Raw genomic sequence first — 23,730 nt, forward strand, 5'->3', positions numbered from 1 at the left:
TTATAGCAAAAATCATTGAAAAAAGTTGTGAAAGAAGTCTCACGGCTGCGGAAAATACAAATCCACGATTTGTAGTGAAATCCATTCTCGTGGCAAACTAAACTGTTAATGCATTATAGCTTCGGTAAGATAAATGATTGAATGAGAGATAAATGAAGTTTCTCATTCAATCATTTATCCTATTGATAAACTATGATGAAAAACTTCAAGCTATTGTTCCTTCATTTGATGATCATTCTTCATTTGTATATGTTCAATCTACTTAGTCCGATCAATGCATAAACCATCGATAATCATATCATAGCATAGAATACCGATTAAATTCGGTTTACATTATAACTGTGATCACCGATTATTATCGGGCTAACCAATGTATTTCGATTTATATCGGTTTATATATTAAACAATGAACAATAATGGTTATCGAGATTAACTAGTATACACCGATTGTTATCGGGTGGAAAATTAAGCATACACCGATTGGTATCGAATGATTAGTTAAGTGTACACCGATTGGTATCGGGTAGCAAGTTAAGTATAAACCGATTGGTATTGGGTAGCAAGTTAAGTATACACCGATTGGTATCGGGCTGTTAATTAAGTAAACACCAATTGGTAATTGTAACGATGAGTCAAAGGGTGCGATCAAGTAATGTCTTGATCGGTCATGTCTAAAAGACATGACTGGTCAAGGCATTGCTTGATCCTCCCTGCTTGCATATACATATCAATCAGCATTTGTGAGAAGGACATCGAAACCAATAAATGCTCCTCTCACCTGCAATATAAAAGAAGATAATCAGATTTATCATATTACATAGATAAAAGTAAAGATAACCTAGAATATAACTTGCATTTTGAATTGAGAATTGAATAACATTTATATAAACAACTGTTGCACAAACCCTATATGCGTGCGCCCAAAAAATACAAAAAAAAAATTGTGTTTGCAAAAGCTTGGTCTGATGCACGCAGGAGCCCTCAACTTTCAAAAAGAGCCCTCAATTTTTCAAAAAATCGATCAAAAAAACCCTTCAAATTTGCACCTACGATATTTTCATTAAAAAATTGATTAAAAAAATTTCTAGATAGAAGCCTTGAATTTTTATTAAAAAACTCGCCGAAAATTAAACTCGCTTTGATACCATGTAAATATTATTGACTAAGTTGATGATTACAAAAGGAGATGAAGCTCCTTATAAAGAGTTTACAAGACAAACTTTCCATAAGGGAAACGATTGAGAATAGAAACACAAAAGGCATAAACAAAAGTTACTAAAAACGACTAATTGACATATAAAATAGAAAGATACTAGCTAAACTTTTTAGAAGACTTAAATGACCATTAAATATTACAATAATACTTTAATTTTATGTTCCCACAAAGTGTCAAGCACATTGCTTGATATGGTGCATATGTTCATCCCACATTTTGGTGAAGGTAAAGATGTCATAAAGGTAGATTGCAACAAATAAAGTAGTGTGTCTTGAGGATATGATTCATTATCTACTGACCACTTGAACAAACCTTCTTTTGCCTTGAAGGTTATTTTCTAGATGTTTGTAGGTTCAATAGGGATTTGATGATACTAAAACTTGAGGTCAAATTTGGTGAAGAACTTTGCATTATAGATCTGTTCCAGTAAGTCCTTAAAACTTGGAATAGGCTAGCAATTTTTTATTGTGATTTCTTAGAAAGCACTATAGTTGATGCACAAACCTCCATGTGGTGTCCTTATCCTGTGCAAGCAGAATTTGGCTGTGCAAGGCAATGAGCTAGGTTTGATATGCCATTTATCCATGAGTTCATGGAACTATTGCTTGATCTCTCAATTTTCTAGAAATGATCTATTGTACAATGAAGCATTAGGTAGAGGTAGTCTAGGAATCAAATCAATAGTGTGCCTTATCACACAGTGCGTGGGCACTTCCTTTGGTGAATAAAAGACATCCTTGTATTCTACCCTACTTGCAGTTCTACTTTGAGGTCTTTGTTCATGTTGCTGGAGGAACTGTAGTGTGTTTTGTTGTCACAATAATGTTTTTACATTGAGGTCTTGCCATTAAAAGCACAATATCTTTCTAGAACTGACTAGCTTCTTACATTGTTTGGCATGAATAAGTGAAAGCTTTGGAACTAGTTTTGGTATGTAGTATCTCTCTATAGTTACATCTCTTGGATTTGATTCGTAGACTACATGTTGATTGTAAAACATGAGATGCCTCTAATGGAGTGACATTCCAAAGGGCTGTATCTTGAAAAGGCTTGATGTTGTACATCAGGAGACATTGCTGAGTGATGCTTTTTGTAGAGCTTGCACTAAAGCATCCAATGGAGTATGGAAGGCTTGATGTTGTACATCAGGTGACATTGCTGAGTGATGCTTTTTGTAGAGCTTGCACTAAAGCATCCAATGGAGTATGGTTGCAGGCAAGGTATTAGTGGCAAGTTAAGTCTTTGAACTGCTTCAGGAGAAATCAGGTTCTTCTGACTTTTTGTTGTCAACAAAGAAATGCACTGGTTATAACCCCTTGACTTTTGGATAAAAATCAAGACTAGGAATCCTTCTACTTATTAAAGTTATAACCCCATTATTATAAATAAGACTTCTAACAACTAATGCCATGTTTTGGAATGGAATGAGAACAAATCCATGATTGAAAATTTCAATAATTGTATAATGTGACCGAAACACACTTTCAATATGATATTATGATGGGTAGAAAGGTTTGAATAGGTGTTTCGTACCTTGCCATATGATATTATGATGTATATGGGGTTATGTGGTAGCAGACCTGTGTGTGTATAACCTATGGGTAGGTATATTTGGTCAATGAGTAACTTGTTGAATAAGCTATGATGCCGTATATATATTTGGGAATTAGCTGTCTAGATGTGTAACTTGTGGGTTAAGGGTTTATGGTAACCTTAGTGTAATTAGAGGTGAGGCTATTGTATCATAAGGGCAACATGTAAAGGTATTACATATGGTTTGAGCTCTTAGAGTGATATGCTTTAGAATGATTCTTACATGAGAATTTATGGTGTAGCCGTACCTCAAGGGTCTTCTTTTGTTTTGAATATATTGAATACTTAAGTAATATTGTACCATGCTATTCTTTGTGTTGTGTGATCTCAGCTTTCTTTCTGCATATTTTCTATAATTTGATGTTTGCATCTTTACCTTTTCTTTTAAAGCAATGACTTGGGCAAATGGAAGAGATTTCTATAGGATTGGGAGTCAATTTGTCTAATTTTTTCAAAGAAAACTTTTCATCATGCAGCGTAAATTCCTCCTAGCAGAAACTTTCCCCAGAACAATTTGTGCATCATTAAAAACTGTTCTTTTAGAGCTTTCTGGCAAGTCAATTATAAAATGCCAAACAATATTAATGGAAGTATGACCCTGAGAAGCTGCCCTTCTGGAACTACTGTACTTCATTTTTTTTCCGATTGCAACCTAGAAAAGAGGGGAAATTATTCATATCTTGCAATTCAGGTAAACAAATCACATCTCAAATTTTACATTGCGAAGAAATTTTAAGATCTGCTTGCTGACATGTTATTATTTTCAGATTGAGTAGGCAAGGAGATTCATTAGATGCAAGTGTTGTTGAAACCCTAGGTGTTATTAAAAGCATGATTAATGGAATAACTTTAAGTTTTCTAGTAAGGATGATGTTAGAGAATGGTGGATTAAAATCAAGAGAATAATTGTTAATTTTTTTTTTGAAACAGTGATCTGGTTAGGAACCTTCAGTTTGAAACATGGATCTGGTAGAAAAGCTTCTGCAATAATTGGTTCTAGTTTTCTTGGGAAGGAATGGAATCTTAGATAGATGGAGGATGAGATCATAAGTAGAAGCAACAGTTATAGATGAAGAAGAATAAGAGGAAACATTACCCTCAGATCAATAAAGCAACACTAAAGTCGCTTCAACATTGCAGGTTTATGGAGTTAAATAAAAAGATCCATAAACCTTATAGCTTCATCAACATTGGCTTGCCTAAGCGATTGCATTTAAAAATAAAATAAAATATTGAGGCATATGTATATGGTTAGAAGGATCAGAAGTTTGAAGATTTGAAGATCACTATGGACAAATATGTTTTACTCTTCTACTTTGATGCTATGCGTCGGTCGGATGAAATGGATATAGTTTTTGGGGATCCTTGGTTAGAATTGTGGGAACATTAATATTGATATGCAAAATAACTCTTAAAGGTTTGGTATGTGAAAAGGAAGGCAAGTTTGGAAGTTATTGTCGGGCGTGATGAACTAACCAAGAATAAGGTTGTCTATAAGATCTACGATCAAAAAGAGTTGATGACAATGAAGTACAATCTAGAAAAGGTTACAGAGAACTAGAAAAGAGAATAGGAGGATCTAGGTACTAGGGAAGGAAATTTGTAAACTTCATCCACTCAAGAGCCAAAGGAACAAGTGGAAGATAAGGAAGAGGAGTCAAATGATGTCAAATAAGTAGCTAAATCTCCAATGGTTGCAGCATTTTGGCATTCACAACACCATTGCAGGCAACAATTACAGTTGCACGTTGCAGAGTGTAAGGAACAACAGTTATGGATATACTTGGCATTCAATTACTTTGGATATACATAGATCAAAGATGCAACTATTACAAATAAACATAATCCAGGATCAACAAGCACAAACATATGCACCTAAGGAGGAGCAATTATTGACATGCATGGAAGAAAGGTAGGACAAAGGAGTTATGGCACCATCAAAAGCCATTGACTATGAAGATTTTATGTGGATCAATGGATGATCGAGCTTGTTTACAATTGTCATACAAAAGGAAATATATGTAGTAGAGTTGTTGTATGCCTTAAAGACTTTTTATTCTTTTTTTACTATAGAATTACTTTGTAATCATTTTGTGCATTTACTAGTTTCTCATGTTTACTACATATATTAATCAGAAATTTTAATAGATCACTAATCCACATACTTTTTATTGACATCAAAAACAACCTTTGTAGTAAACAATTATATTCCAATCCTTCTACACATATGCTGGTTCCTCATGTTGATTGCGTATATAACCTGAGGTTGTTACAAACCAGTCACATGAGACTATGATTTACTTAAGTAACTTCCTCTAAGTATTATCCAGAAAGGCTTATGGATCAACATGTCCATGTACTTGTTATTGACATGGATAAGAGGCGTGCCTGGATGATGAAAATTGAAATGTTGAATGCTAAAAGTAAAACTTTACAATTTTGCATTAGTTTCTAACATAATTATTGGCACTTTTAATGTCTTTGGTCCTAACAACTTGCTTTTTCATATGCTATATAAAAAAGCTGATATCCTATTTAGCCAAACAATTTCACCAAAAACTTGAATTTATAGTAAAATTCAGAATTGCACTCTTGAATCATTAAGTGAAGTGTAACTAAATTGCTTTGCTTTGGTATCCTAGAAGGAAGTTAACTTTCTTCGTAAATTTTTGGAGAAACTGTGTAGTTATTTTGTCATTCCTTACAAAAGAAGAGATCGCCTGAATGAAACTAGCTTCCAGTTTAGAAGTTTGCTTGAGAGGTGGTGGTCTGCTATGCTTGTAACAGATCATGCACAATGCTTATGACTTGAAATCAGTTGTTTTCTGCTGTACTGAAGGAATTGAGATAGCCAAAGACTGCAATCCATCTCTAGGGTAGTAGATTGTTTTCTTGGTCCACTTCTAGTTATTATGAGAAGGACCTGATATTGTATGTGGGGTTAAACAAGGTATTTTTATTGTCTAAAACATCAAAATGTTCCATCTTCCTATTGGAGTCCAGACAAGGCAGATTAAGACTCTGACAACCTAGTGGTAGATTAATAAAAGGAAAACTTTATGTGCATGTTCTTCACAGACTTTTAAGGGCCATTTCATTAGGAAGGTGAAGTGCATTTTTGTATCAAGAGACTTGTTGGATTCGATCTTTACATCATAAAAATAAGTATATTGGATGGTCATCATTAGTTATGCATATTGTAACTATAACCAGGAAGGATACAGTAAATCATACTTTCCTGTTCATGTGAATGTGCAGGATTGTCACTAAAAAGGTAGTGGATGTTGGGAAAAACAGGCATATGAATTATAAATTGCAAAGACAATACTATAGAAAATTGTTATGTCTGATGCCATAGCAGTTAATATCTGTTCTTCACTGTTGATATATTCATTTTGGAAAAGCCTATGCTTATCTTGTTTCATTTTCACTATTCTTGCTTTCATTTGTAGATTTCCTGATCCTTTAAAATTGAGCAGGCTGCTACAAAGAGCTGTTTTTATGCGGGATTTGCTGCACAACGTAATTTTGCAGAGGTAAAATTACTTTACTTTTTGAATGTACATTCATATTTAGGATGTTTGTTGGATTAAACTGTTGAAGGCTATGGTACTCGTTAGTTTGGATTTGAACATTGCCTATAGCTTCCTGTCAACAAATGTAATTTTTTATTAATGGCGATCCCAGTGACACCTTTTATTAATCATAATTAAATTTGTAACTTGTTGCATATATGTAATGTGTTATTAGCATTTCTACTGTTAAATTTTCATCTATGATTTTTTTTCATTTGTAGTTCATAATGTATCTTCCCTAGAAAATGTCTGTTTAAAGCTTTCTTTTCCTGCTGGCAGGTAATAGCCAAGGGTGAAGCTCAAGGAATGGTGAGCAAATCTCTTGGAATTATGTTTGGTATTGCCTTGTCAAGCTATGCTGGCTCATCGGGATCATTATTGATGGCGTCTTTTGTGATAGTGACTGGGATTCACATGTTCTGCAATCTTAAATCATACCAAGCTGTTCAACTACGAACCTTGAATCCGTATCGTGCAAGTTAAGATCATTTTGAATCTTCTATTTATAGAATGTTTTCTTATTTTTCTCTCAATAAAAATGAAGTAAATATAAATATTTATAGTGATTTGACACACCACGTATCTTTCTTGAGATAGATACAAGGCTATAGAACTTATCTGATACTTTGCTCACATACTTTGCCCTCCCAAATCATCCATCAAATTATTTGTCAGAGCATTTGACATGTATTGGCAATCCATCTAGAAGGGATAAGAAATTCACCTTCCTTAAAAAATGTAAAAATGTTGCCATACCCTTTTTTTTTGTGTTGAAAAGATAGCTTTTTCGCTGTACACAATATTTACATGTTTCATCTAGAATATGTTTTTCAACTGCAGCTTATTGCAGTGGGACAATAAATACAAACTTGAAACTACTCATTGCATGCACAAGTTTTAAAATGTAAATGTCTTCAAGGCTCATACCTCGTATAACAATTTTCCACAGAGAGAAATAATTAGTCTCTTGATATTCTATTATTATCGAGAAGTCATATAAATAATAATATTTCATATAGCTTATGAGGATCTGTCTTGCATAATATATTTATTTGATTATTAATAAATATAAAATTGAATGCATGTCAGTGAGCAATAAGAAAGAAAGCATGCTCTGTCTACCTTGGGAGCAATGTCTAGGAAGAGAAGTGAAGGTTGCTTTGAATCTAGTGATGGAAGTTCAAAGACATCATTGTGGGTCAAATGCTGCAACATGGTCTGGATGACTACATAATCTCACATCATACTAAGTTGGCAGAATGGATTGAGCCAGAAGAAATGGGAATTGAATTAAACAAGAGAGATGAAGAGGAAGATTAAGTTGTCTTGTTGGTGGAGAGAGATGAACATGTAGACCAATTTAGTGCACAAGCAGCTAGATCATGAAAAGTTCTTGAGCAACACAAATTCTAAATTGATGAGTAATAAGATGCAATAACTTTGAGGAGAACTCAGATTTGGATCCTATTGAATTACATGATGGGTGTAATGTGAACAAGAAATTTGGTGCCATTGATTTTATTCAGCACGTAGGAGAAGGAAGAATCAATTTGAAGCATCACAAATTAAGATGACAAGATCATCAAGAGGCTAGGAGGAAATAGCTTGCAATTTTTAAGCCTCTAAAGATTTAAGTTTATCATGAAATGCTTCCAATTGTAAAATAACATTGTAGAGAAGAAACAAGGGTTTCTTCAGAAACTTAATTCTTGACATCTTCATAATTCCCAAGCACATTTTATATCACATTTGAGAGCTCTTGTTAGGCTTAAAGCATGTCCAAAGGAATTTCGTTTGGAGGAAGTTTGTCTGATAGAAGTTGTTAACAAGAAACAATAACAAGTCATCCTTGGAAAACATTTAGTTCTGTAACAAAAAGGAATCATAAATTTCAAGCTAAAGAAGAATCTTGCACAAATTTTATAAATTTGATAGTGAAAGGAATCACCATAGGTGAGTTCCTTGGTGCTAGACGCAAGAAATCAGATTGAACATTGAATATGATAGACTTCTGGAACATGGAAGCCAGTGGGTTGGAAACAAGGAAGTTGGAATTTCAGAAGTTAAAATCTGGGAAGCTAGAATCAAACTCTAGAATGCAAGTCACTTGGGTTATCAGGAACAAGAAATTGGGCATTTGGATCTTGGGAAGAAGCTTGAGAAGACTTAGGTGTGGAGAAATGTTGGACAGTATGAACTTGATAGGGGATGTTGAGGATGATATTGAAAGCCAAGCGATTTGAACAGTATTGAACTCAAAAATCAAGTGTTATGCTACACTAGGAATGATGTAAAATGTTTGGGCTTTGAGTGAATTCTAAATTTTGAATAAATAGTTTGGGAAGAGGTGGATATCGAAGTTGATCTTGGTGTGATTTTGAAGAGGACATAATGAAAATAGAATGGGACCAAAAGAAATGCTATGGAAAACTCTTGGTTTGTCAAATGCATCCTTGCTCACAAGGGTAATCTAGAGCATAAAGGCATGGTTGCTTCTTAGACACTATGAGCCCCTTGTGTTGAATTTACAACTAAGAGACTAATCATTGAAAGAAGAAAGAAGAAGAGAGGAGAATAGATAGAGAAGATAACTATAGGGAAAAATATTTGCAGTCTCCTTATCACTTCAACCTTTATAGCACTCAAATATACCTCTAGGGCATCACTTCCTAGGGTATGAGAGGGTAATCTTGCCAAATGTTTTGTTTGGTGTACAATAGAGGGGCTTAAGAACCAAATTTTTGTTGGTATGTATATTGGATTCCTTGCAAAGGAATTTAGTATTTTCAACAATATAAAGTTAAACATTTACAATGTTACACAATTACTAAATATTGGTCTCTTTTAGGGTAGTAAGTACACCCTAATTGTAACCCTAACCCTAGAAAAGTTCTTGACTTTAGAGTTATAATTAGGGCATATATAGTTACCCACAAAAACCCTAGAAAAGTTCTTGAGTTTAGGATTATGGTTAGGGCATATATAGTTACCCACAAAAACCCTAGAAATGTTCTTGAGTTTAGGATTATAGTTAGGGCATATATAGTTACCCACAAAAGCCATAACCCTAATTTATTTAGTGGTTAGGATTGGCGTCGGGGTCTTTTAGCTAGCAAGTATGCTCTAACCTTTACCTTAAACCTTGAAATTTGCTAGGGTATATTTGCTAGTAAAAGAACCCTAATGCTAATCCGTAGCCTTGGAAAATTTTAGCGTTTGGGGTTAGTGTTAGGGTTTTTTTGCTAGCAAATACAACTTAACCCTAACAAAAATGCTGTTTTTCCTTTTTTTAGAAAATCGTAACTTTAAAAATGCTGAAAAAGCCCCTAACCTCAACCCAAAAGTTCCAATGTTCCACGGGGATGCGTAGCCCTCAAAAAAACCCGCACCACTTGTATGGGGACATATCCAAGACTTGGGGACTTGGGGAAAATGTCCCCCCACAACACCACCACCTCTGCCACCTTCGCCGGGGATGCCGCGGGGTCGCTTGCTATATGGACATGCCATTACATATTGATTGCATCCTTTAACTTAGTGAAAACTAGTTTGCCTTTCATGGGGCACTCATAGAGATGTTTAATTGCAGATTTTTCCTTTAGGATTTCAATTCACCTCAATTTGTATATCGATGCTCCCCCCCCCCATGGCCACTCCGTCACTGTGCCCCCACCGTCCCCAAATTTAGGCCCTTGGTTCCCCCATCCTTGAAACATCCCCACATCCCCCCGTTAGGAAACTCCGTGGAACTATGCCCTAAACGCTGACAAAATATATATAAATTTTTTGGTTAGGGTTAAGAGGTGTAGTTGCTAGGAAAAACCCTAAATTTAGTGTTTGGTGTTAGGATTAGGAAATTTTAGTTTAAAAAACCCTAACCTTAACCCTAGATGCTGAAAAAACTTGTGTTTAAGGTTATGGTCAGGGCATATAAAAACCCAAATCCTAACTGCTGCTGATATTTCATTATTTATAAACAAGATAATTTAAAAGAAATTTGTGTACGTGTAGGTTGAAGATTACTTAGTTGATTCGGTGTAGCATGAAATTGATGTTGAAACCCTGCTGTGTATTCAAATGCTCTGAAAATCTTGAAAATCTGTTTGAAAAAAGCTCCAAAATCTTGAAAAGATTGTTTCAACTTTCAACCAATCAAACATCCCAAAAATCACCATATAAAGTCAAATAATTGCGCCCAACTCAAAAAATTGGTATAGAAGCAGGATAAATCGGCATAAAATTGAATGTTCCAAGTTTTGTAGAGTTCATTTAGAAAAAATGTAATTTAATAAGAAAACTTGACAAAAACCAATTTTTTTGATGAAAATGCTGATTTCCAGATCCACTTCCGAGTAATTGCAATTACTCAGGATTTTTTCCTGATTAATGCTAGTATGCTTTATGTCATCAGATTTCAACTTATATATATAGAAATTGATATTTGCTACTGCTATATATTGCCATATACACCATATGACAGAATTGAATCTGCTTATTAGAAAAATACATGACTTCACTATGGAAAATCAGATTTATACACATCCTTATTCTGATGCTTCAAAGCTAGAAGTACATGCAAATAGAACTATACTCAACCATTTACATGGGATGCAATACATGTAGCTGTCTGAAAGTGTGCGAAGCCCCATACTCCCTTGTATTGCATATATTCATCCCTTTGTAATGCTTGAATGCCTCGTACACCTTATGTGCAAAAATTGAAACAGTGAAGAAGTCAAAGAAAACACATCGAAAGAATTCACATGAAAAAACGCTGATATTTATGTTGCATATTGCATTGTGGGTATAACTCCAGTAATGAAAATTTATGCTTAATTTATATTTATGGCTTGAGATTTAATACAACGTAGAAGCTCCTTTGAGCATGGAAGCTTATAAATCCCTCAACTCTGTAAGGTACTACATCCTCTTGTTGCTCTGCTCATTCGTCTCCATTACCTAGAAGACCTGTACAATTATTAATGAGCTGAATGATTGAATTTGATGGATAATTTGAAAATGGATGATTTTAATTTGGGAATTTATTTCAGTACTCCCAAGGCAATAATTTTTTTGAAGTTTGGTTTTCTTGAAGAAATAGAATATCAAATATTAGTGACAACAAATCAATTGGAGGGAAAAATATATATCTAATTGTAATTGGAAAAGTCCACCTCTTACACTAGCTACAGAAAGACTCACTTAGAAAGTTCAATAGGATTGGTTAAACTGGAAAATGACATCTTTGGGATTTTAAATATGAAGTGCCTAAAATGTTTCCTATGTACACATTTGCTACGAACATGACCTAGGAGACGCAACATCCCAGGTCTATGAAAGCTAGGCAATATGTGATAAAAAAAAAAATACACAATCAGATCTCAGAAATAAAACCTCAAGTCGACCTGCCTCAATCTCAAGTTTTAAGCATAATTGCAAGGATGAAATTTTGAAGAATTTTTTTTTGAACATGATTGATCCTTTAAAGCAAGAAATGAGCACCTGGATGCAATCGGGAGTTAGTATCCTTTATTTGGCAAAAAAAGGTCATGAACAATTACATAACAGGTTTCAATTGGCAGCAAGATAAGTTTTATCAGCCATTGAATACTCGAACATGAATGATATATCAAAGTGTTTTAAATAAATGACCCCAATCTCAATATCTAAAGCATTATCGCAAGGATGAAATTTTTAGGAAAAAATAAAAATAAAACATGTTTGATCCTTTCAAGCAAGAAATGAGCACCTCGATACAATCAGGAAATAGTAACCTTTGTGTCCTAAAAAAAGCCATGATACAAAGACCATTCAACAATTCCATAACAGGTTTAAATTGGCAGCAAGATAAGTTTTATCAAGTCACTGAATAATCGAACAAGAATGATTATATTACAGTGTCTTAAGTAAATGACCATACGTCACTAAAAATATTTAGCCATTGAAATTGGCCCATTTAGACAAGCAAAATAGAAGGGAATGCTAAATGAGTTTGTCTTTTAAATTAAATGCTAAATGTGTTTGAAATTTACATTAACATTTATTCAACTGCAATAAATATCTTCAATATAGTATATGGATTTGAACCTTTTACTTGAATCAATCAAAAGAGGAAAAGATCTCTCTATGTAATTCAAGAACAGATGGACTCTGAAAAGTATGATATCTTTAATAAATTGAAGCTCACTTGCAACAATAAAACCAATTGAACGATCCATTAAATCAGTATAGCACTGAACTAAACAAGTTTTAGAAAGGTCAGCGTTTTTCTTTAAATGGATTGTTTTTGTGTTAGAGCCTCTCAAAAAAATTATCATCAGGTTACCTAAACAGCTCTTCACCTATCCATACTGATGTCTATTGTAGCGCGTATCTTTGAGAGTGATATTGTATATCTGGAGACTACAAAAATCCAGATTACACTCAGACTTTTGTATGTGAAAAAGCTATAGTTTGTTAAATTCTAATTTATTGGGTTCTGCTGAAAAGGTTGCTGTATTGGTCAAATAAAGTTTGGGTTCTGGTTCTGGGCCAGGACAGGCTGGGGTTTTCCTGAGTTCAGCTTTGGCACCTTGGGTACCTATAGAAGGACCCACTGGGTACCCAGGATGCTTGGGCGAACCTGGGTTGGACTTAGGCAGATCAACAGGCTGCCAATGCTAAAATGGCAAAAATCTGTGTTTAAAAAATATATTCTTAAACAAAAAACCTAAGTTACCAGTCATGGTACTGGTTCGGGTTTGGGTTTGAGAGTTTGGTTTGTGGGTTTGGTCAAAATGTTTTTTTGCGTCAGGTTTGTTCGTACAAAGATGTATAAAAATCAGAAATATATACATATTTGCAGCAGTAATTAAGTTCTAAATACATCACACATAGCATCTATTATTAATTATTGTGTAATAAACAAAACCATGATATTAATAGTCAAATATTACTCAAACTCGAATGTCATCATATATATTAAAGTAAAATAATAATAATGTCAAGTGTCAACAATCAGCCATCATTGATAAAAAATCATGCGTGTCTTCAAAAATATCATCACCATCCATATAGATGATGTAGGTAGTGGTAAATTAGAAGAACCACAAATTAGTGCCATTGGCACTGCCGCTAGCACTAGCATTCTCATGCTCACTAGTCGACTTAAATGTGCAAGATGACTTAGGTACCTATTAGAATAATATCTTTACAATTATTTAGTTAATGGTCAATAATAAAATATATTGTAAGCCCAACGAGGTAGCGTATTTGGCTTGGGCCGTGGGTTTGCTCCCCATTGGTTTCGGGTTCGATTCCGAGGCCTTGTACTCACCTAACGGGTCTGGCAAGCGGGCTGCTTGGTCCATCCCCATGGACTAGTCTCGCCTCAGCTCGCCCCTCTCTTGAGCTCCAACTTGGTTGTTAATGGCCAAGGTAAGGTTAACAGGTTTGGGCGCTGGGCTGGGATGCGGGGATACCCCGAATTACAAAAAAAAAATAATGTAATATATTGTACATATTATATAGTTTCTATTTTCTTCAGTTTACGATTGTTTTGTAATAGAAACATCGTTTTTGTAAATGCTATATGTACATCTTCATTCATTTAATAAATTATGCAATTACTTGAACATGGTATTAGAGTAGGTTTAGATTTTTCAAAAACTTTTATAATTTTAAAAATTGTCTAACAAGGAATTTTTTAGTGAAATTTTTTCTTTATTCCTATTTTGGGTTCAAATTTTGTGTCTCCCGCGTCTTTTTGTGAGGGCATTTTTTTCTGGATTGGGGGTTCTTGTGCTTGTGTTTTAATTCTTGTTGAGGGTTTCTGTTCGAAGTTTTTGCTGTGTACACAACATTCTACAAATCTTGAAAGCGTGACCTTTCTTTTCGTGGTCGTTTTTTGTCTTCATCCCGTGTTCTTGGTTTGCAAAAATTGAAGGGTGTTTGACGGCTTATGGTGCTTCTTTTCTACCCGATTTTTGCCGTCGTGACTTTGTTTTTCAGCGCACGTGTGAAGGTTTTCTTCCCCGTTGTTTTCCCATGCCACCTCTGTTCTTCTGCAACACAAAAGGTGTTTTCTGCTTGCAACGGGCTTTGCTTTTCTCCTGCGACGACCCTATGTGATTTTCAGTGTGTCGCGATTTTTTGAATTGCATGACTTTGAGGATTTCGTTTCTGCATTTTGGCCAAGCTTTGTTTTGCCACGACTTGTCACCCACAATCTCTGTTTGCTTGCGTTTTTTGAATTTGCGAAGATTTTTTCGCGTTTTTCAAAAAATCGTGATCTGTAGACTAGGGTTTTTGATAAACCCTTTGGTTTTTTTATTGGAATTAATTTTAAATAGTAGATTCCTTGTGGGTTTTTTAATAAAGATGTTTGGGTCTTCAACAAATTTTTTTGGGTATGTAAAAATCCGTACCTTGGGATTTGTGCCAGCCGTACTTCTTTCACTCTTGAAATCTGTAATTGTCTCTGCCTCAGTTTTTGCATTGGGATCTCTGCCTCGGGTTTTGTGCTCTTTCGAAATCATTTTTTTTGCCTCTTTAGTGAATCTTGTTTTTAGTGCATCGGAAAGCGTGCAAGATGGCATCTTTGACCAACATATTGTTGGAAGGCAGTCAGTGATTTAATGACATAAATTACAACACATGGAAGCTGTGGATGATGACGATATTTGAATATCGTCACCTAGATGATCTCGTTCTGGGTAAAGAGACTCGTCCTACCGTAGTTGGACAAGATCAGGATAAGTTTGATGAGCGCAACTGGGAAGCAGTCATGCTTATCAAACTTTCGGTTACTGATGATCAACTAGCTCAAGTGCCATTCGGCAAGACAACTACTGAGATCTGGACTTATTTGAAGGATCTTCATGAGACATCGGACAAGAGCCGTGTGTTCTTTCTGGAGAACCAACTATTTTCTATCATGATGGATGAGCGTATGTCCTTACAGGAGCATCTGACGAAGATTAAGGACATTCGAGATCAGCTAGAAGAAATTGGTCGGAAAATGGATGCAGAAGATATGGTAGTCATCACCTTGAAGTTTCTACCTAAATCCTATGAGCACTTTATAGAAACGTTCAACATTACTTCAACTAATATTAATTTGAAGTTTCCAGAGTTGTGCACCAAACTTCTGCAGCAGGATTGTTGGAAACAATAGGTTGGTAGTAGTGCCACTTCGTCCTCCACACAACAAGCCTTTGCAGCCAAATCCTTTCACGAGGATAAAGGCAAATCTCAGTCCTCTTAGCAGAAAGGGCCCAGTCAATCTCAGGGTAGCTCGAAGAAGAAGAAAGTCTAGTGTAACTATTGCCACAAGTATGGTCACTTGATAGAGGATTGTCGGAATCGTTTGGCTTCCGAACAACGGAAGTAGGGAGGGTCTCAACCTAAGGCCAATATTGCAGAGCACTCAGAGTAGAAAGAATCTCCATTTTATGCTTTCATGGCGAAAAGACCTGCAGATCATGTGAAATCTTCTACTTGGGACATAGAATCCGATGCCTCTCGACACTTCACTCATTGGCGTGATTGGTTCATAGACTTCTCACCTTTCACTGATTCAGTCAGTTTTGGAGTAGGTGAAGAGTATACTGTTGTCGGCAAGGGCAACTTTCAGATTCAGTTTGGTGGGAGGAATCTCATTTTCCTCATTGTATACTATGTTGCTAGCATAGAACTAAACCTTCTCTCTGTGAGCCAGATTATGTGGCACTTTCCTCAGCTTGATGTGGTCTTTAGTTCACACAAGTGTTCGATAGTTGATCGTGCGACTCACACTACTATGGCTGTTGGCATCGAGGTTCATGGTCTATACAAACTTGTGGATATGGGTGATTATCTGGAGGATGCCTTTGCAGCTAAATCATCTTCTTTAAGAAGTCTCTGGCATTAGTGGTACGACCACCTAAACATTCATTATCTTGCTCAGCTTGATCGGGAAAATTTAGTTCTTGGCTTACCTGAGATTCAAACTTAAAATCAGTGAGTTTGTGGAGCTTGTCAAGCTGGGAAGCAACATAGGACACCATTCAAAGATGGTGACTCATGGCGAGTCTCCAAGGTACTACAGTTGGTTCACGCTGATGTATGTGGACCAATGAATACACCTTTTGTTACTGGTTCCAGGTATTTCTAACTTTTTGTTGATTATTTCAGTCATAAAATGTGTGTACTTTCTTAGATAGAAATCGGATGTGTTTATTGTATTTCAGAAGTTTAAGGCTTTAGTAGAAAAAGAGTTTGGCTGTCCCATAGTCACTTGTAGGGCCGATAATGGGGGGGAGTTTTGTTCTACTGCTTTCTCCAACTTCTGTGATACTCATGACATCAAACGCCAATTAACCACACCTTACACTCCTCAGTAAAACGACGTTGTAGAGCATCACAACCGCACTATAACTGAGATCTCTAGGTTAATGTTGGAACACAAGAGTGTTCCTAAGAAATATTGGGCAGAAGTAGTATATACAGTCTATCTCCTTAATTGGTCTCCCACATAGACTGTTAAGGGGAAGACACTCGAGGAAGCCTGGATTGGTCTCAAACCTAGGATCAATCATTTGAAAGTCTTTGGCTCTTTAGCATATGTTTGGATTCCAGATGCCAAGCGCTCCAAGTTGGATTCCAAGAGTCAGAAACTTATGTTCACAGGGTACAGTGACAACCACAAGGCTTACTGACTGATTGATGTAGACACTCATCGTCTCATCTTCAATCATGATGTTGTCTTTGATGAAGAACAAGGACCTTTTCAGCTATTCTGGTTTGTGTAGAATTCCGAGGATCAACCTTTGAAGGCTCTTAATTTGTGTGTTCGTCTTCCATTAGGTTCACTTGATGGGAGGGACGATGCAAAACCTGAATTTGATGATGCTCATCCTGACTTTCCTACGGATAATGTTGATCTTCCACCGGTTGAACCTGTTTTAGATCTAGTTCCAGTTATCCCTCCTGCATCTGATGTTGGTCCTTCTACTCTTTGCCCTAAATGGTGGGTTAAGACCATAAGTGATCTTCATCCTAATGAGCTCATCGAGGGTAGATCTTTCAAAAACAAGAGCAAGCAGCCAACTATAGCCAACTTTGCGCTCATGGCCAACATTCATAGTATTTTTGAGCCCCACACATATTCTGAGGCTGAAGGAATTTCTGAGTGGGAAAAGGCTATGGAAGTTGAACACTAGAGTCTTTTGAAGAACAACACTTGGGTCCTCTCTGATCTTTCGCTAGGGAAGAAGCCCATTAGCTGCAAATGGGTGTATAAGGTTAAGTACAAAGCTGATGGAACCCTTGACAAGTACAAAGCTCGTTTCATTGCTAGGGGGTTCTCACAAAAGGAAGGCATTGACTATGAGGAGACTTTTGCTTCTACAGCCAAGATGAGTACCATTCAGCTTGTCCTTGCCTTAGCAGCTTAATTTGGTTGGAAAGTCCATCAGATGGACGTTAAGAGTGCATTCCTTAATGGCGAGTTGTAGGAAGTCTACATGATTCAACCTCTAGGGTTCAAGGTTGCTGGAAAAGAACACCGTGCAAATTGGTGAAAGCACTCTATGGCCTCAAACAGGCTCCTCGGGCTTGATACATCAAAATTGAAAAGTACCTCACAGTCCATCTGATTCTTATCTGTATGTCAAAAACACGGGTGGTGATATTCTTAATCTTGTTGTCTATGTTGATGACCTCATTATCACTGGTAGTTCGACGCTTTTGATCGATCAACACAAACTGAGTTTGTGTCAATCTTTTGACATGACAGACTTGGGACTTCTGCACTATTGCTTAGGTGTTGAAGTTTGGCAGATTGAAGGTTGTATCTTCATATCTTAGTCTAAGTATGCCTGCGGTCTGCTGGACAAGTTTCAGATGCAAGATTGGAAACTTGCATCCACACCTGTGGAGAAAGGGCTGACAACTAAATCAGATTCACTTGTGTTGAATGAATCAACATTCGGGCAACTGGTGGGCAGTCTCATCTACCTTACTGCTACTAGGCCCGATCTTAGTTTTGCAGTGAGCTACATTTCACACTTCATGACAGCCCCCAAGGCTAATCATTGGGTAGCAGGGAAGTGTGTGCTGCGTAATGTGAAAGGCACTTTTGATTTTGGTCTTCTGTAGAGTAGAAGTCACAATCCTAGACTCATTGGTTTTATAGACTCAGATTGGGTAGGTTCCATTGATCACAAAAAATCAACATCTGGGCATGTTTTCAGATTGGGATTTGGTGCAGTCACATGGACTAGCAAGAAGCAGTAGGCAGTGGCTCTTTCCTCGACAGATCCAGAGCATTGAGGAATAGTTAAGGCAGCTGTGAGGCAGTTTGGCTTCGGAGGATGCTTTCAGACATGCAGTTGTCTCAAGCAGGTCCTACTCCCCTTTACCATGATAATCAAGGGTTGCTCAAACTGGCTAAGAATCTGGTCTTCCACGAGAGAACCAAGCATGTTGAACTTCATTGTCACTTCATTCGGAAGCTGGTTGAAGACGGATCAGTTCACTTGCTGTATGTTCTAAAAGAGGATCAAACAACAAATATTCTCACCACCTCTGAGCCCGGACAAGTTCATTAAATTTAGGGGGCAACTTGGTGTAGTTGACAGATTGACCATTAAGGGAGAGTATTAGAATAATATCTTTATAATAATTTAGTTAGTGGTCAATAATGTAATATATTGTACATATTAGATAGTTTCTATTTTCTTCAATTTACGATTGTTTTGTAATAGAGAAATTGTCTTTGTAATTGCTATATGTACATCTTCATTCATTTAATAAATTATGCAATTACATAAATAGTACCTGCCGGAAAGTGTAATGTCCCCTTCCACCTAGCACATTAATAGTTAATTTCGCTAGCCTATTTTATTCCCATAGGCTAAGGTAAAATATTGTGGAGAGAATAAAGCTAATATTTAATTATGAGTGGACTTCACGTCTTAAGTTCATAATTTATTCATATTTAATTATTATATAGGCCCACTTTATTATTGACATGAGGGTGCCTAATATCACTTAAGTGATTTATTGATCTTAAGCCTAATTTAGAGTATAATTTGTCATGGGCGGCTTATTAACGAGGGCAATGAAGGCAATTTAATATTTTGGACGGCACACACATAAGATAAAGTATTAACACTTAAATGTTAATAAATCATGGAGGGAAAAGGCAACTTAAAAGGAAGGAGTCGAGGGGTTTTGGCATTCATTCCTGATTATTGTTTTCTATTGTAATGCTTAATCCCTGAGCATTGATTGCTACCTTCTAACCCTACGACGTCTTCCCTAGAGGGTGATTGATGGGTTGGACAGAAACCTGAACCATCCATGATAGCAGCGCTTCAATTCTAATCAGCAAGGCGTGAGAAAGATTTGTTGAGGAAGTTGTGGAATAGAAATACAAAGGCTGTCACCCCTCGCAAGGTTTTCATCAATCTGCTGATTGTGGCTGTTCAATATGCTAATTGCTGTTGAGCTTGCTTGTATCTAAATGTCATGGGAGTTGTGAGGGAGGTCATGGAGCTTGCTGGGAGGTTATGAGGCCTTGTTGAATGCTACAGTGGTCGTGAACAGTGCTGCAGCTACAGTATTTGGTTTCTTTTTTTTGGGCATGGATTAATTCCTTTGCTTGGCATGGAGCTTGACTTCATATCTTTGGCGTGGGAGCTTAAATGATTGAAGAAAGGCAAAGAAATATTGAGCTTCAGCTTGCTCATAGTGGTGAAAAGATTGTTGGTAGTGAAGAGGACTTTCTCGAGAGAATATCGAAACTTGGCAGAGAAGCTGAAGGTCAAAATGGACTGTCAAACAATAATTATTTGAGTGTGGCAATCTGCTGTTGCCTTAAAACAGGTCTGAGATCAGAGCTTATCCCTTGTATTTTGCATAACAAGATTTAATGAAATATTTATCCATTGCTAGTTTATTATGTATTTCTTGATATGTATATTTCCTTGGGAATTAAAGCATTAACTTCATGTATAAACACAGGCAAATATCAATACCCTTGCAAAGAAAATTGAAACATACATCAGCAGCTTCAAACAAACTGTTTGTCTAAACGTTTGAGTACTAAATTAAGGAAAAGAGTGCAAAAACTTAGTGGCACACGGGGGTAGGTCATTTCAGTGGTATCAGAGCTAGGTTAATCCTGCCAGCCAGTGTGGTACCAGTTACATCTCAGTGTTCTCATACAATCTGAAAGTTTGTTGATGAGGACAGAATAGTATTTATTTTCTACTATGTAATGTTTGACATTGTTAATTTGCAATCCTACAATAAGCCTCAAACAAACCAATATTGTCATCTTGCAACTGAAAACAATAACTAAATACACGTGCAAACAAACTGTTTGACAAATTATCTAAGGTAGAGAATGTGCAAGAAAATTGGTCCAAAAGAGGGGTAGGACACTACAGTGTTATCAGATACTACACTTGGATTGTCTATATGAGGGTTTGATATCACCTAGATTGTCCATATGATCTCTAGAGAGGTTGGTCCTCACAGATACTACACCAGATGAAGAGCAGGACAACTTGAAGAGGAAGTAGTAGAAGAACAGGAACCCTTGTTCGAACCAAGCAATATGGCAGAACAACGGAATGATGGTGGAAATGGTCAACCCAATATACAAGATGTATTGGGACAGTTGGCTCAACAACAACAGCAGATGATGCAAACCTTTATGCAGTCACAACAACAACTTTTGAATTCAATTGGTAATCTAAGGATCCAACAGCCACATGTAAGGAATCAAGACGGTGAAGGTAGTGAGATAGGATGTGAAAACCTTGCTGGAGCAGCCTCTAGTGCTGTTAGGACCAAAGTTCCCAGACTCGGACTCGGCTCGGACTCGGCAAGGCCGACTCGACTCGTGACTCGGCTATGACTCGGCAACGACTCGGCAATGACTCGGCAAAATTAAAAAAACCTTGAAATTAAGAGATTTTTAACAATTTAAAACTTGTTTCATGCACCCATTATTGAATAAAGCCCAATTATAATGTGTGCTAGCTTGTTATGCCATGAAAGGCATGTTGGTAGAGTATCTACTTGTTTGGGGCTTCTGTTTAGTATTTTCTTTGGCCAAATTGAAATTTTGGGAGCACCAACATGAGACATCATGAACATCTTCACTTGGAAACTGTAAGGAATGCTTGTGTATGGTAGCATTAAATAGTGTGCTTTTTGAACTTAGGTTTTACCTTGGGACTATAGTTGACCTTGGTCTTTCTTGGACCTCTTAGTTTTTAGGCTATATATATGCTGGATGGAAGGGGGAATTGTGAGGCCAGAAGGGTTTGAAATATGCTCCTCAGAGACATGTCCCTTGCCAAAAATAACCTTGTGCCCCATGGGGGGATTTTTTGGTATGTGGGGATAGGTAGGAAATATCCCCAACTCACCCCCTTTTTTCAAAATTTTAAGAAACATCCCTGTTGTGAGGTACTCACACATCGCCCCATTGCAAATGAAGACCCCCACTTTTTGCTTTCTAGGGTTAGCTCTTTTAGTTTTGTTGTTGGTCGTTTTAGTGTCTTAGCCTTTGCATTGAAGGGATTGAGTTTCTCAAAGGTCATCAAATCAGGTGGATCTCCTCAAGGTGGAGTGAAGGAGGTTAGGTCAGTTGAGTGATTAGGGGTTATTTAGATCATTCCTAGGGTTTTTGTGTACTATCTAGTCACGCTTCAAGTTGCTAAATCAAACCTTGGTTGAATGCATAGTGTCCTCCTAGGTCCCATCCCTTACATCATGGTCAGAGTGAACTCGCCTTAAAAATCTGGAATGTCATCCTGATCCTGAAATGGCCTGAAATTTGACTAAGTCTGGAAATTTGAAGGATCCTCCAAAAACTAGATTTTGCATTATAACTCATGGAGGTCCGAAACCACTCTCAAACATCCTGACAATATATATGGAATATAACTTAAAGTATAAGAAAGAGAAAAGACATAAGGAAATGTCACTTATACTTAAATGTTATATTCCATATATGAATCCTGACGAAGATACTAACTTGTCAAACAAGTCAAAACATTGACCTGTGGTGGCCGAGTTTTGGAGCTTGGACTCGGCGAGTTTTGCCATAACTCGCCTGACTCGCGAGTTAGGCGAGTTATGGTCAAAACTCGCCGAGTCCGAGTCCCGAGTCAGCAAAACTCGCCGAGCTTGGCTCGACTCGCCAACTCGGCGAACTCGCCTGACTCGCGGCGAGTTTGGGAACTCTGGTTAGGACAGCAAATACAATGTTTGATCGACCATTTCATCCTACCGTTTTGCCAATAAGAAATGAAGAGGAAGAGGGTTGTGAGGAAGAGGTTGAAGAGACACATACCATGGATGATGTCATGGCTGCTTATGATGATTATATGGCACTCCTGAAACAAGTCAAGACATTAATAAATCTGAATCAGTTCATGAATCAATGGAAAGATAGGGCCAGATTTAGATTGGAAAGGCAAGACAGAGGGCCTAGAAGGCAAATTGGGCAAGGCACTCCACTTAAGGAGTATAAGGAAGCATTAAATAAGGTTCCTTTATTGACGTTCGATGGGAGTGGAGAGACAAGTGCCAAATGTTGGGTGCATAAAGTAGATACATTCTTATCACTTAGACCCATGGAGGAGGATAAAGCTATACAGTTTGCCACAATGCATCTGGAAGGAGTAGCTTATGATTGGTGGTACCATAGATTAGTGTCACAAGATCATGCCATGGTACATTCCTATGAGGAATTTGTAAACAAGCGGTTTGCTCATTTTGAAAGGAAAGACATAGAGGTCTACTACAAAGATCTAGCTCAACTCAAGCAAGTGGGACATGTGGAATCATACACCAATGAGTTCCAAAAGATTGCAGTGATGGTTCTAGATATGTCAGAAAAGAGGGTCACTATGCTATTTGTGGAAGGGTTGAGTGACAGATTAGGGGGAATGGTCAAGGCACACAAACCTAATACTTTGCATGATGCTATCGGGTTAGCTTTTGACCTTGAAACTACACCTTTTCAGCCACAAGAAAAGTTTCAGCCCATGGAAACCAAATAAAAAAGGCTTTAATTAGTAGAAGTATACACCACCGAAGGGTGATCAAGAGTCTAGGAATGAACTGAGAAGGAAGAAGCTATGCTTCTCTTGTAAGGAACCATGGGAGCTGGGACACTGTTGCCTTGGAAAAGGTAAGGCTCATTTGATTGAGGTCATATCTGATGATGAAGAGCATGAAGAGAAAGAGGCTAGTGTTGGAGACGATAGTGATCATGAGGATCAACCACCACAAGTAGAATTGGAGGATACTACTGATGATATGATGAATCAATAAGGATCCAGACAACTATTGAGAGGGGGG

The 23,730-nt window shown here is 37.0% G+C and overlaps 1 protein-coding gene across 2 annotated transcripts in view; it reads left to right on the forward strand.

The window, feature by feature from the left end:
* The window catches only part of LOC131055265 (protein root UVB sensitive 1, chloroplastic), a 112,528-nt gene that overhangs the window by 43,798 nt on the left and 45,000 nt on the right, over positions 1-23,730 (forward strand). For both annotated transcript variants that reach the window (XM_057989812.2, XM_057989811.2), the window contains exons 4-5: positions 6,289-6,345; positions 6,664-6,862. In XM_057989812.2, coding sequence (XP_057845795.1) covers positions 6,289-6,345; positions 6,664-6,862 — 256 coding nt within the window. The remainder of the gene's footprint in view (positions 1-6,288; positions 6,346-6,663; positions 6,863-23,730) is intronic.

The sequence above is a fragment of the Cryptomeria japonica genome, chromosome 2 (assembly GCF_030272615.1).
Source record: "Cryptomeria japonica chromosome 2, Sugi_1.0, whole genome shotgun sequence".
Lineage (NCBI taxonomy): Eukaryota > Viridiplantae > Streptophyta > Pinopsida > Cupressales > Cupressaceae > Cryptomeria > Cryptomeria japonica.